The sequence below is a fragment of the Neophocaena asiaeorientalis genome, unplaced genomic scaffold (genome assembly GCF_003031525.2).
Source record: "Neophocaena asiaeorientalis asiaeorientalis breed wild unplaced genomic scaffold, Neophocaena_asiaeorientalis_V1.1 scaffold154, whole genome shotgun sequence".
Lineage (NCBI taxonomy): Eukaryota > Metazoa > Chordata > Mammalia > Artiodactyla > Phocoenidae > Neophocaena > Neophocaena asiaeorientalis.
In genome coordinates, this window is record NW_020172982.1 from 1,327,253 (window position 1) to 1,341,160 (window position 13,908).

At 36.7% G+C, this 13,908-nt stretch overlaps 1 protein-coding gene across 1 annotated transcript in view; it reads left to right on the top strand.

Moving 5' to 3' along the window:
* The window catches only part of KCNH8 (potassium voltage-gated channel subfamily H member 8), a 384,779-nt gene that overhangs the window by 204,425 nt on the left and 166,446 nt on the right, over positions 1 to 13,908 (top strand). Inside the window, exons 4-5 of the mRNA XM_024742050.1 lie at positions 7,344 to 7,471; positions 12,562 to 12,802. Coding sequence (XP_024597818.1) covers positions 7,344 to 7,471; positions 12,562 to 12,802 — 369 coding nt within the window. The remainder of the gene's footprint in view (positions 1 to 7,343; positions 7,472 to 12,561; positions 12,803 to 13,908) is intronic.

The window sequence follows — 13,908 nt, forward strand, 5'->3', positions numbered from 1 at the left end:
TGGCTGCAGCAGTTGACTGCTAGATGGTGGGCATCCTGTTTCCATCCTGAGTTCCCTCAGGGCTCACCATTGGGGAGGCTGTAATGTGATGTCTTGGTGGCTGAAACACCCTTTGTTTACTTATATGGCAGGTGGCAGTCTTAGTTCACATAACAAATAGTAAATATTTTTTTCTGGGGCACCTCCTTTACCCCACAGTTCAGCAGGTAATCACCACTTAAACACCAACCAGCTGTGTTTATTCAGACCATGTGAACAAGGGTAAAGCTGCAACACTGTTGATGCAGGTCAGGATCTCTGGGAAGCAGGTCTGAGATGGAGATTGTGGGAAGTTTTTAGGCAATCCTCTTACGCTCAACACTTGTATAACAGGAGAGAAGGAAGGAAGGAGCAGAGGAAGAAATTGGGCTGCAATGAAGTTGCAACAAGATACTTTGCCCACTCCAGGTACACCACCAGCTAAAGCTGTGTGTCCTTCAGGGTTGGACAGGGGGACCTCCTGTTACACACCCATATTGACCCATCATTGAATGCAGGCTGCATTGGGAAAGAGGCATGATCTTGATCAAGGTCACTTCCTTCAGCTGAAGGCAATGCCAGAAAGGACTGAGGGCTAAGAGGTGAGGGCTCTGGGCCGGCATACTCCCAGCCACTGCAGACTTAACCCTTTTTTAAAAAAATTTATTTATTTTTGACTGCCTTGGGTCTTCGCTGCTGCACGCGGGCTCTCTCTAGTTGCGGCGAGCAGAGACCACTCTTCTCTGTGGTGCGCGGACTTCTCATTGCGGTGGCCCCCCTTGATGCGGAGCATGGGCTCTAGGTTCACGGACTTCAGTAGTTGTGGCACGCAGGCTCAGTAGTTGTGGCTCGCAGGCTCTAGAGCACAGGCTCAGTAATTGCAGCACAAGGGCCTAGACGCTCCACTGCATGTGCGATCCTCCCAGACCAGGACTCGAACCCGTGTCCCCTGCACTGGTAGGCAGACTCCCAACCACTGCACCACCAGGGAAGCCCGAGACTTAACCCTTTTAATTCTGAGGGGGCATCTGGTTGTGTAGCACAGCATCACTACAATTCTGCCAGCAGAATCATTCAACGTTTTCATTTCCCATCACAGAAGCAAGGCTTAGTTCATGAACAAATGACCATTTGCATTGCAACCATTAAAAGAATATTCTATACATTTTGAAAATAATTTTATATATATAATATCTATATACTATATATATATATAATCCATATTGAATGAACTGAGTTACAGACATTTTTCTTAATCAAGTAAAGCTACCATCCAGTCCCATGTCTTTTGGCAGATATTTTTCCGTATCTAAAAATCTGTGATTATTCTGTGTTAATTATATTTAAGATTAGTTACATGATATGAGTTCAGTGATGTGAAAAAAAGAAAAGAAAGAAATCCTAGAACAAAATAAATTCACCAAAATGTTGAATTATTTCTGGGAGGTGGTATTATGAAAGAGATTCATTTTCTGCTTTATATTGTTTACACTTCTAAATTTTGTAAAATGTACATTATTTTTTGTACATAAAAAATAAAATGTATTATTTTTTAATATTCAAGGAATAATTGTATATGTGTTATGTAGTTGCAAATGAGTTAGTAAAACAATAAATGCAGTAAAAATTTAGAAGGAAATGCATGAAATCATTATTGAAAACAACCAGGCATTCTTTATTTCTTTATTTTTCTTTATTTTCAAAAACTTCCATAATGGGTTTACATTGACTTCATTTTCCATTTTGGGGGGAAATTGTTGTCATTTTATAAGTTGCAGAAACTATGAAGCTTCTAATGTCACCTCATTAAATATGAGTTTTCCCTTGGTTACTCATAGATATTTTCTATCAAGTTAAAGAAAATTCCTTCCTTCTATAGCTTGCTTATTACAAAGTTATTTTTTAAAAAAGAATATTTATGGAGTTATGTTTAAAAAATCAATGTTTACTGAGATAATGACATGGGTTTTCTTCTTTATAAATCCGATGAATTATATAATGATTTCCTAAAATGGAACCATCCTTGGAATAAATCCCAATAAGCATGATACATTTTCTTTTAATACACTTCTATATTCAGTTTACTAATGTATTGTTTAGGATTTTAGCATGTATATTCAAAGCGGTATATGGTTATCTTTTTGTATTATACTCACCTAGTTTTGGTATCAGACTTTTCTGGACTTGTAGATTGAATTCAGAAATTTTCAGGCTTTTTTGTTCTCCAAAGCTTTAAAAGAATTATTTGTTCCTCCTCCTACACTGTTGGTGGGAATGTAAATTGGTGCGACCACTATGGAGAACAGTATGGAGGTTCTTAAAAAACTAAAAATAGAGTTACTGTATGATCCAGCAATCTCACTCTTGGGTATATATCTGGAAAAGACGAAAATTCTAATTTGAAAAGATATGTGCACCCCAATGTTTGTAACAGCACTATTTATAATAGTCAAGACATGAAGCAACCTAAATGTCCATCAACAGATGAATGGATAAAGAAGATGTGGTGTAATATATTATGGAATATTACCCAGCCATAAAAAAGAATGAAATAATGCCATTTGCAGCAACACGGATGGACCTAGAGATTATTGTGCTAAGTGAAGTAAGACAGAGAAAGACAAATACCATATGATATCACTTATATGTGGAATTTTAAAAAGGATACAAATAAACTTACTTACAAAACAAAAACAGACTCACAAACGTAGGAAACAAACTTAAGATTACCAAAGGGGAAGTGGGGGGAGGGATAAATTGGGAATTCGGGATTAACAGATACACACTACTATATAAAAAATAGATAAACAATAAGGACCTACTGTATAGCACAGGAAACTACATTTAATATCTTGTAATAACCTATCATGGAAAAGAACCTAAAAAAGATATATTTTATATATATATATGAATCACTTTGCTGCACAACTGAAACATTGTAAATCAATTATACTTCAATAAAAAAAATTACTTGTTCCTTTCAGGCTTGATAACCCTGACCTTTAAAACCATCTGAAATAGCCTTTGGGGGGGTGATAAACAGTATGAATGAAATGGTCTCTTTCTCTACTTCCTTCCATGGTTATTGGTACTCAAGGTTTTTACCACTTTGGGGACCTATTTTGGGAATTAACTACCCTCCCCAAAGTATTCATTTAATCTAGAAAACTATGCTGATAGATTCTTGTACAAAGTAATCTCATCATTTAAAAAGTCTTCTCAATTTATGGTCCTTTTAAAAACATTAACATTGTTGATGTTGTCTCTATTTTTCCTTGAATACAATTGCCTGAAGTTTAACACTTTTATCTTCCTTTGGTTTTATTGATCATATATTTTCTAAACTTTCTTTTCCTTTTCATTTATTTCTTTCACTTGTATATCCTTCTGGTTGACTCTTGTTTGGTTTTCTCTTAGAGCAAGCCATAGTTATGGAGGTGACCATACAGGTTTATCCTGTGTCTGAGAGACCTGTTCATACAGGACTATGATTTAGCAGGGCACATGGCTGCCCAACTAGAGACTGTATTCCCCAGCTTTGTCTACAGTTCAGTGTGGCTGACATAGTCTGAGGAAAAGTGAAGTGGGCTTCTGCCTACCTTCTACTTTCCCTTTTTCTTCTCTTCTTCCCATTCTCTATATCCCAACCCTCCAGGACTTCTTTGAGTTCTTCCAAGACACTGAGCTCCCTTCTGACCAAGGTTCTCACACCTTTTATTTGCTCTCAGGAATGTTCTTCTCTCTGCCACCTCTCATTTTATTAATAACTCTTCCTCCTTCAGGTTTTAACCCTGAGCCATTCATCTTAAGCAATTGATGCCTCACCCCTAACCGCCCCGTCTCTAAGGAATCTGATCAGGTCCCACTGCTACATGGTCCAATTCCACTTTAGTCTTGTCCGTTATTTGTTGTGAAATATTTTTTACATTCAAAAATATAGTATCTGTAATACATATAATATGAAAATATTCTTAAAAATCCCCATACACCCCAAATCCAGTTTAACAAAACATAATTTTACTAATTCCATTTAGTAAGGCACATGGTAACCCAGCTAGAGACTACATTTTCCAGTCTCTGCAATTTGCTGTAGTCATATGATTATGGGTGGTTTTGTAGCACATACATTTCCCTAGTTGGTATATTACTTAGTTTTGCATGTGTGTGAATATTATAAAAATGTTGCCATGTTGTCAGTGCTCATCTTTATTGCTTTTGTACTTAGCATTGTGTTTTTGACATCTTTCTGTGCCAACAGGTAGGGGCACCATTTCATTCATTTTCCAATTATTCTCACTAAGTCTAGTTTAATGGAATTTTAACATCCTATGTCATAACTATACAACCATTTATGCATTTCTTTTTTGTTTGTGGACATTTGGCTTATTTCTAGTTATACACACAAACACTTGAGTTTAAAATGTATTTCATATGTATATTTTATGTGTTTGTATTTATATGAAAATTATGAGTTTCACTGTCAAGACTATTTTTTTTTTAAGTGAGTTTTTCCCAATGCTATTTTTGATTTTTTTTTTCATTTGGGAGCTACCAACCCAGGACCATTTTAAATTCATTCCTTTGCCTGGGAGATTTTCGATCACCTAGGTGGAATGATTTTCAATCCCAATCTTGCATGAGGGTTAAATCATGATTAAAACTTTTCAAGGAAACCTTTTCTTTTTCCCTTCCACTTAGAGCCAAGACCAAGATACATACATTTCTCTGATATTTCCCTTTGAGTGATTATTTTTTAAGATTATAAAAGTCCTGTTGTTTGATTTGGAATATCTCACCCATAATTAGATTTCTCCACAGAGAAGGGATTTGGCTTATTGACTGTCATAAATCTCTAATCTGGTCCATTTTGTAGTTAGCTCTGTAATTCCATCCGTAATTTTCATACCGACGGACACTGCATAAGCAGCCTGGTGGCCTTTCCTACCACATTCCTGTAGACACTATCTTAAAACTCTGGCAGTTTTCCAATTTAAATATATGTAAAAATTACACCCTGATCGATTAATTATTACATTTTCAGATGCTACTTATAAGACTTCTATGCAGACCAAAAAAACCTAACACATGAAGACGTAACCTTAGCTTTAATAGTACAATAAAATGTGCTTTGTTCAATCGAGTTTCCAAAAAAAAAGTACCCCTTTTGTTCTTCTACGTTGTGTTTTTTTGTTAATCTGTTTTTATTGATTCAGGTCTATAGTAATATATTCTATTTTAAACATTCTTTCAAAGTTTGAAGCAAAAGGTGAGCAATGAAAAAACATGTAACATCAGATTAGACTTTTGCCATGAATAAAAGCATCCTATTTTCTGGTCATTAAAAACATCCCAGTGTGGACTGAGAATGGGGGGGCGGGAATTAAAGGCCTTGAAACACCTGGAGATCAGGCTGAGAGGGGCACTGATTATGACACATTCATCTATGTAACACTTAACACCAAGCAGCATTTGAACATTGATTTAAGTCATTAAAGGACTTGGGCTACATGTGGAAGTAGAGAATTTAGACCAATCTGGCTTCACAGACTGGCTCTACTCCTAACTAGCCATGTGGTCATGTGACACGATATTAGACCTTTCAGTTTTATCCTCTGTAAATGGAGGATAATAATGCTTATCTCACTGAGTATTTATGAAGATTAATTGAAATCGGTTAATACTGAGGATCTAGAACAGGGCCTGGCACACATTGGCCATCAATAATAGTTACACGGTTTCCCCAGTGTAGCAACCAAACCAAATCATTTTTATGAAGAGGAATCAAACAGCCTTCAAAGTACTACAGAGGCTTGATGATGAAGCTTAGATAAAAAGTTTTTAATTTTTATATTTTGCAATTATTGTCATATATATAGAATTTATTAAGCATAAAATTATATGTTCACCAACTGACCAAATAAACACTAAATGTTTCTTCATTTCATAGAGTCAATTTATATATTTCTCTTTGGCAGTAGGCCTTTGGAAAGAAAATAAAATAGCCGAATTCTTACCTAATTTTACTAAAATAGAGTCCAATTGGATTAAAAATTTAAATGTTTAAAATTAAAAAATGAAGACATAAACATGTTGGAAGAAAGCAGACATAGATTTTTTAAAAATAATTTTTGAGTGAAGACAGTTTGGTTATGCAGGACATAAAGTCTAGACACCAAAAATTTATAGACGATAAGTCTGACAACATAAAAAATGTAAAATTTGTATACAGCATAAATAAAAATCCAAGGTCAAGTAACAAAAGGGGATCATTGTCAACAGCATGTGTGATAAGAAAATGGTAACTAATATACAAAGAGCTCATGCAAATAAATAGAAAGTACCAACTTAATTTCAAAACTGACAAAAATAATACGAATAGACTTCATAAGAATAAATGCAATTGGACAATAATATTTAAGTGAATGTTTATCCACACTCATCATTTTAAAAATGCAACTTCAAACAATGTTATGGCATCTTTCAGCTATTAAAATATTAGGCTACTCTTATTTTATATTTCATAATTTTGATGTCTGTGGTAAAGCAGACACATCCACTCAATGTTGCTGGGAGTGTAAGTTGCTGGAATTAAATTTGGAATATGTATACCAAAATTTGTAATGTACATATCCACTCCTAGTAATTTATTTACTGAATATCTTGGCATACCAATGCACAGCTCTATGCATTTAAGAATTCATTGCAGGATTATCTACACAGATTTTTTAAAAATTCTGGACAAACTGAATGTTCATGATAGGGAAATAGTAAAGGAAATAAGACTAGTTATATCCTTAACATGGTACACTCTTAGCTGTAAAAAAGAATGGCAGAGAACTATAATGTGAAAATTAGAAATGATTTACATTACTTTGATGTGGAAAAAGTAAAATATAAATAGTTTTTATTGCAAACTTCCATTTATGCAAAGAAATAAATATAAATGTGGATATAGCCTATGTATTAGATATTTTTCTGGAAAAAATTGAGAAAAAAAGGTTGAAAGTAGAATTAGGGATATGAACGTGGAACGGCAGGAAAGAAGGAGTAAAGAGTTTTTTGCTTAATGCTTTCCTGAACTGTTTGAAAGTTTCTCTGTGCTCTTGTATGTTTTACTTTAATTTTTAAAAATGATGTTAATATGATGATAAAAATAAATAAATTGTAAGGAACTAAAATTCCATTAAATGTCATTAGGAGCCAGCAAATAATTTTAGGTGTTGAAAAACATGTACTGTGTGCTCTTAAGAAGGAACTGCCAAAATGACATTCTTGGGGTCAAATGATACATTCATTGATGCTTAATGAGTTTTATTTTCCCCCAGACAAAGCCAAAGGGAGATCAAGAACAGGGACCCACTTTGATTCAGCCCGGAGACGGAGCCGAGCGGTCCTTTATCACATCTCTGGCCACCTGCAAAGAAGAGAAAAGAACAAATTGAAAATAAATAATGTAGGTGGTGTGTGTGTACACAGTGAATGCTAGACTTTCCCTGGGTGGCAGTGTTTGATTCACAAAAGAAAGCCTCCAATTATGCATTTATTGGCTTTGCTAGATTTTTTTTCCACTTTGGCTTGTGCTTTCCTATGAAAAACAAACTGGAAAAGGTCAGCAGTCACGAGGCATTTCTGTAATAAAAATGATTAATCATAGTGTTATCACAGCATAGAATATTATTTCAGTACAATATGGTACTAGGGACACTGCAAATGGGACTGGTTACATTTTATGAACAAGTTATATTACACATCCGTAGTTTGTTGGTTTAAATTTCTCAAATTTAATTTTAGCTCCATCTGTTTTGCACTTTATCTAATTTCACTGAATGCTTTCATCCAGGGGGGCCATGAACAAATCAAAGTCATTACTTTATTTGGAAAATTTACATTTTATGCGACACAGAGTTGGAAATTTCACACCTTGGAACTGGGTTTGAAGTGACATGCCATATATTATATGGGTTATTTTAAGTCGCACTCTTAGTAAATTATGGTAGGGCTCCTCTCTGAAACCTGGTGGTTATCTGTCAACTTTGCCTGTAAAAGGTGACTCTGTAGAGTTTTAAGTGACACACGTCCTCCAGGATTTCACAGCTAATTTTATCATTGGTTCTGAGAACTAAGAGACTTCACTCGGAGATCCAGAACTCTGTCTGTTTGGTTGTAGATATTCAAAGATGATTTTTCAAATGATCGTAGTGTCATTAATCTGCCTTGCGGAATCTCCAGAACATAGAATTTTGGGGGTATGTGTGACTATGGGCAACAGACATCAAGACTCAGGGTCTAACTTGCCAATGACTTTAGAAAAAGTCATATCAAACAACCATTGCTGTTTTGGAATTGATCTCAGATCCCGAGATTCTGGGAGTAAAGGACACAGGAGAGTCTTTGGCATCTCATTGTACACAGAGAGCTTGAGACCTAATCTGAAATTCGGATGCTTTGCTAAAGCAGTCATGCATCAGAAACACAAAGTATCCGCTTACCTGATGAGCAAAGATGCACGAGCCCAGGTGTAGAGCACGATCTCATATGAAAGGGCTGCCAACCTGGTTGTGCTTCAGTGTGATTCCCCTCTGGAAACCAGACAAGCTATTTGCATCTGTTTGTGCTCCAGGACCATCACCCATGCTGGTGCTGATCTGCCATGCACCGCTGTAAGAGTCACATTCTGTTTAGTTTGTCTTGGCTTAATATAAAGATTTTCTAGGGACACCCGTATGTCACATTGGTTTCCTGAGAGTCCAGGGATAGACTTCAAACCATGCACACCACTAGATCTCTGAATCCTTCCCCTGGTTCCTCGTTATACCTGCCTTCAGTTACCAAGTCAGCCTTAGTAACAGTAAACAAGTTCTAGGAAGAAACAAAGGTAACCACACCTGGGGTTGATTCTATGCAAGCCAGCCAACAAAACACCTAAACAAATATTAGCCTGAGATTCTGTAATGCTGAAAGATGACACTCTTCTAGGATTTAGTCCAGAGTCATTTAAATGTACCAAGTATTAGTGAGCTTAAAAATGCATTCACAGAACATGCTGTTTTTCCCCTTTTGATTCAACAAAGTACAGACAGTACTTAAAAATCTTATTTAAAAAATCATAACTCCCACCCCTTGGCTAATTTGCTAAATTGCATTTATTTAAGAAGTAGAAATATCAGGGTGGAGCATTAAAATAATACATGGTAAGGAAAGGTGTCAAATCAGCACAGTGAATCTGACAATACAGGTAACATCTTATTTCTGAAAAGGAAATGTGGAATCAGGACTGGCCGTGTTCACCATCTCTTTTCAAGGAAAACAGGGCAGAATGACTAAAAGACAACAGAAAGAGAGAAGAGGGAAGAGGAAACAATGATCTGAATGGTTTACTGGCTAGACAATCAGTCTTTGGGGAATTCTGGATATATTAACATTCATGTGCCCCAAAAAAAGACTTCTTAATGTTTTTGTAGCTCTTTGCTCTTTACAGATTCTTTTTGCTGTTATCATATCATGTGATCCTTACAGCAAGCCATTACTAGATATGATTTTTATTCGTTCCAATTTAAAGATGGAAAAGAACAACTTATTTGAGATCTCAAAAGTAGAACCAGGAGATGTGGGACCCATCCATGAATCTTCTGACTCAAAGCCACGGTGCTTCTGCCCCTACCTTGCTGCTTCTCTCATACAATTCTGTGGAATAGGAATGTATGATTCAACTCAGAACAAATTAGCTCATCAGGCCATTAGCAAGCTCTGAGAATCAGGATGTAACACCCTTTAATCCTGGCTCTAACTTTGCCACATGGTACCTCTTGGAAAAGGTTTTTAATTTCTGGTTTCCTTGATTTGTTACTCTGTCTATTACATGACATTGGGATGATGCAAATGTCTTCAACCCAAAGATCACATGGGAGCCTTGGGAGCTTGAAGGGACAGTGCTTTAGATGCCTGCATATTACCAACAGGGTACCGGGCTGGTAGTCATCAAAGGCATATGCTACCTTGCAATTACTCAGCGTAATGACTGTAGAAACATTTTCCCATCCCTTTGTTCATTTGGATGTTAATTTCAAAGACATGTTGCAAAAATAGTTTAGGAAACAGTTACCTTGATTAGGCTTTGGCCTTAACTACTCTGTTTCAGTAATACATAGGGTAGGGGTTAAACTACTCAAACACCATTGGTACTAAACAATAGGCTTGAAAATTAATAAATAATATATATAACTAACATCGAGGATAGTTGGTTGTATTATTCTTTAGGCAAACTTCATAGGTTTCAGGATTATAAATAATATGTCTTTTCCCCCTTACTTGCTAAAAGCACACTTTCCAATTGTTAGAAATTTTCTTCCATTCAAAAGGGTTTTGATAAAACTTTACAAATAGAGAAGCAGGAGGAGAAGGACATCTCTTTTCTTCACTCAGGTGATTGTGTCAGGATGTATGCAGAATTTGAATGAAAAACCTTTTAAAATTTAAGTCTAATCTGAGATGTATTGGATTCTCAGTATATTTTAAAATAACTTAAATCATATATTTTAAGTAGCCTATAAAAATGAAATAGTGTGATTTATTTTCTGATTTGTGGAGATAACTATTACATTGCTGACCTTTTTCATCAGCATCACTAATGCTTCGTATAATCAACATAGTTCAATAAAAAAATACTTTACTTCTTGAGTTTTCCCAGCCTTCACTCCTAGAGCTGGCTTCTCCCTCAAATGAAGTAAGCATTTCACTTCTGTAACATGATAGAAAAAGACTTATTTGGATAAAAATTGAGATATTCTTCCATGGCTTTTGGTTATGTGTTATCGCAGTAAATATTTGAAAAAAAATCGTATTGGAATCCATCATGTCCTATTGTAAGTAGAAGTGCTTGTCAACCTTGAGATTTATACTTATGGACCCCAACTCTCTCTTCTCCGATGCACCAGCCTCAGCTTTGATGAGAGGCCCGACAGGGGTTACTTTCTTCTTCCTTCCTCAGTTTTATGTCATAATCCACCTTTGGAACCTGTTCCTAGAAACCAGAGAATGAGGCAAAGGAGGCAGGTCACGTCAGGGAGTTGAATGGAGCATACACACGGTGGCAGATGGGCATCAAAGAACCATCTGGAAGGAGTGAAGCAGGCCCTCCCTCACCACAAAATCCTGGCTTTATGAGGTGCCCTGTGGGATGAGTGAGATTATAAACAGGAAGTAGCAACGTGTGTTGTAAATGCCTACCAAGGAGAGATGCAGGATAGGAGAGGCATTCATATTAAGGGAGCAGAAATATTTGGGCACTGAGGGTCTCCACTAAAGAGCTTGTGCTCCTGATTCCAAGTACTTTAGGAATCCCTGGACATACCACATTAATTTGCCCTTCCTTCAGTGCCGGAAACAAGAAAACACACTGCGACCTGCAAGTAACAGGTATTCAAGAACTTTGAACTGTTCTGCTCATTCAACGTAACTTTCAAATTTAAGTTTCCGTTACCTATCTTGTATTTCTCATTAATTGAGGTCAAAGCAAGGTCTGCAAGTATCTGGTCATAGGCTGTCAAATTGCCACACACGCTATTGTTGGGCCTCCCTTTGTCTCACAGCAATAAAGAGAATTGTTCCTTAATTTGGACTGCTTTCAAAGTGAAGTGCTTTTGCAGTTATAAAAACTCCAGCTGTTCTTCTGCATTTTATCAGCTGCACAGTGAACATTGCCTTTCTCCTCCCATGACTTGAATAATAACTGTTAAGTAACTGTTTCTTGCTTTGCCCTCTTAACAAGGGCTAGCCAGTGCCAGAATAAATCTATGTCCGTCAAGGTTATGAGATTTGGGTTCCCAGCTGGAAACGTCACCAACAACCATAATACAAAATGCAAGTAGTCAGCACAACCTGCTTATAGTTTGAAAGACATGTTAACAGCTATTTACAATTGAATTGATCATATAGCTCTAACCTTTTGAGAAAAAAAAAATGGTACCTTTGCTGCTATTAGAAGTATTTCAGGCCCCAAATGTTCTTTAGATAATGACTGTCACCTCAAAACTATAAGTATATGGAATGTCCCCATGACAGTAGGAACATAACTGTATCTTTGTGTTTATAATGTATGTAGGCTTCTACTTGCAACTTTGGATGTTTCTAGGTGACATTTTAGGTAGCGATCTTTTTATTCTTCATGAACAAAATCTGGATTAGTCACTTATTAACACTGGTGACTACACTCTGCATATTCCTGTCACTTATAACAAAGATCTCTGCCCGATTTTAACATACTTAAAAGTCTACTTTTTGCATCACCAACTTCTAAAAGTCACTTGTAAGATGTATTGACATTGTTGGGAGATTGGGATTGACATATATACACTAATAAGTATAAAATGGATAACTAATAAGAACCTGCTGTATAAAAAAATAAATAAAATTCTAAAATTCAAAAAAAATAAAGATGTATTGACATTGTATGTATAAATAATTCTCCCCATGTGTTTAAGGCTGTGTGTTCCTTATTTCTAATGTTGTGTTTCTCCCTTCTCTCCTTTTTGTCTTTATCCACAGAATGTTTTTGTAGATAAACCAGCATTTCCGGAGTATAAAGTTTCTGATGCAAAAAAGTCCAAATTCATACTTTTGCATTTTAGCACTTTCAAAGCCGGCTGGGACTGGCTTATTCTATTGGCGACGTTTTATGTTGCCGTGACCGTACCTTACAACGTTTGCTTTATTGGCAATGATGACCTATCGACAACTCGGAGCACAACAGTCAGTGACATTGCAGTGGAGATTCTTTTTATTATAGGTAAGAACCCACGGCTGTTTTCCTAGGAGATTTGCATAGGGGAAGTAAGTGTGTTCCAGATTTTTCTAACATGAATTTGAACTAAGATCCATTTGCGTGGGCATGACTCAGCCTCTGATGCAAATTTTGGAGAAGCACATATTTGGATTTCTGAAAATTGCCTCTTCCAGCTTTCTTACTGTTCCCTTTGTTCAAACAGATCTAAACCGATGTTTTTTGTTTCTATCCTTATTTCATCAAAAGTGGGTTGAAAAAGACAATGGCTGTTTTGTTTGTACTCTCAAATTCTATTATGATCTTACCTGTACAGGGTCAGAGATGAGGGTTGGCAAGAACCTATCAGTGGTGTTCTGATAATGGTCCCGTCTTGGGCATATTTCTTCATGCCTGTCGTGCTTTTCCGGCAGTTGATGGTGGTTGCCATAGATGGCCTAGTTGTAGAAGCAACGGATTACATAAACCTTCTAGTCAATCAGGAGAAACCCTGAGTATCTGATTTTAACGAAAGGAGAGGCCCCAAGGGATGTTTGCTAAGAATATTTATCTCTAGAATATTTGGAATCTCAGTTGAAGCTGCCTCTGCTCCATGCTTGTACATCTCCTCCTATTTTCCTGTCTCTTAAAGCATCGTCTTGTTTAGACCAAAGCCCAGCTCTTGCTTGCTCATTCTAGTTCTCCATGAAGGCGCAGACTGACCCCCATGCGGAGTTCCTGACCACCATTAGCAATCTGATTCCTGCGTCTTTACCTGGTCATGGCGATGTAGGGTAACATCCTTTTCGTAAAGATGAGAGAATGTTTGGAAAATGTTTTCAAGCAGTAGGTGAACAAGGGAATGAAAAAATGGACCCTAAAAGTTCAAAGAAAAGGAAATAAATAAGTGAGGCAGATCAAAAGATTGTTTCAATGGCAGTGGTACTTTTTTCTCTGTGGAGCTGGTACAGCTTTGGATTCTCCAACTGAAGGTCTCACGTGTTTGCTCTGGAAGAGTTTGTATGTTCTTGATGTGACTTTGGCATCACTGTTAACATTGCACTTCCTGGACACACCCCTCAGACCTATGCTAGGACCCCAACTCCCACCCCAAAGGTGATGGCTGTAGTATG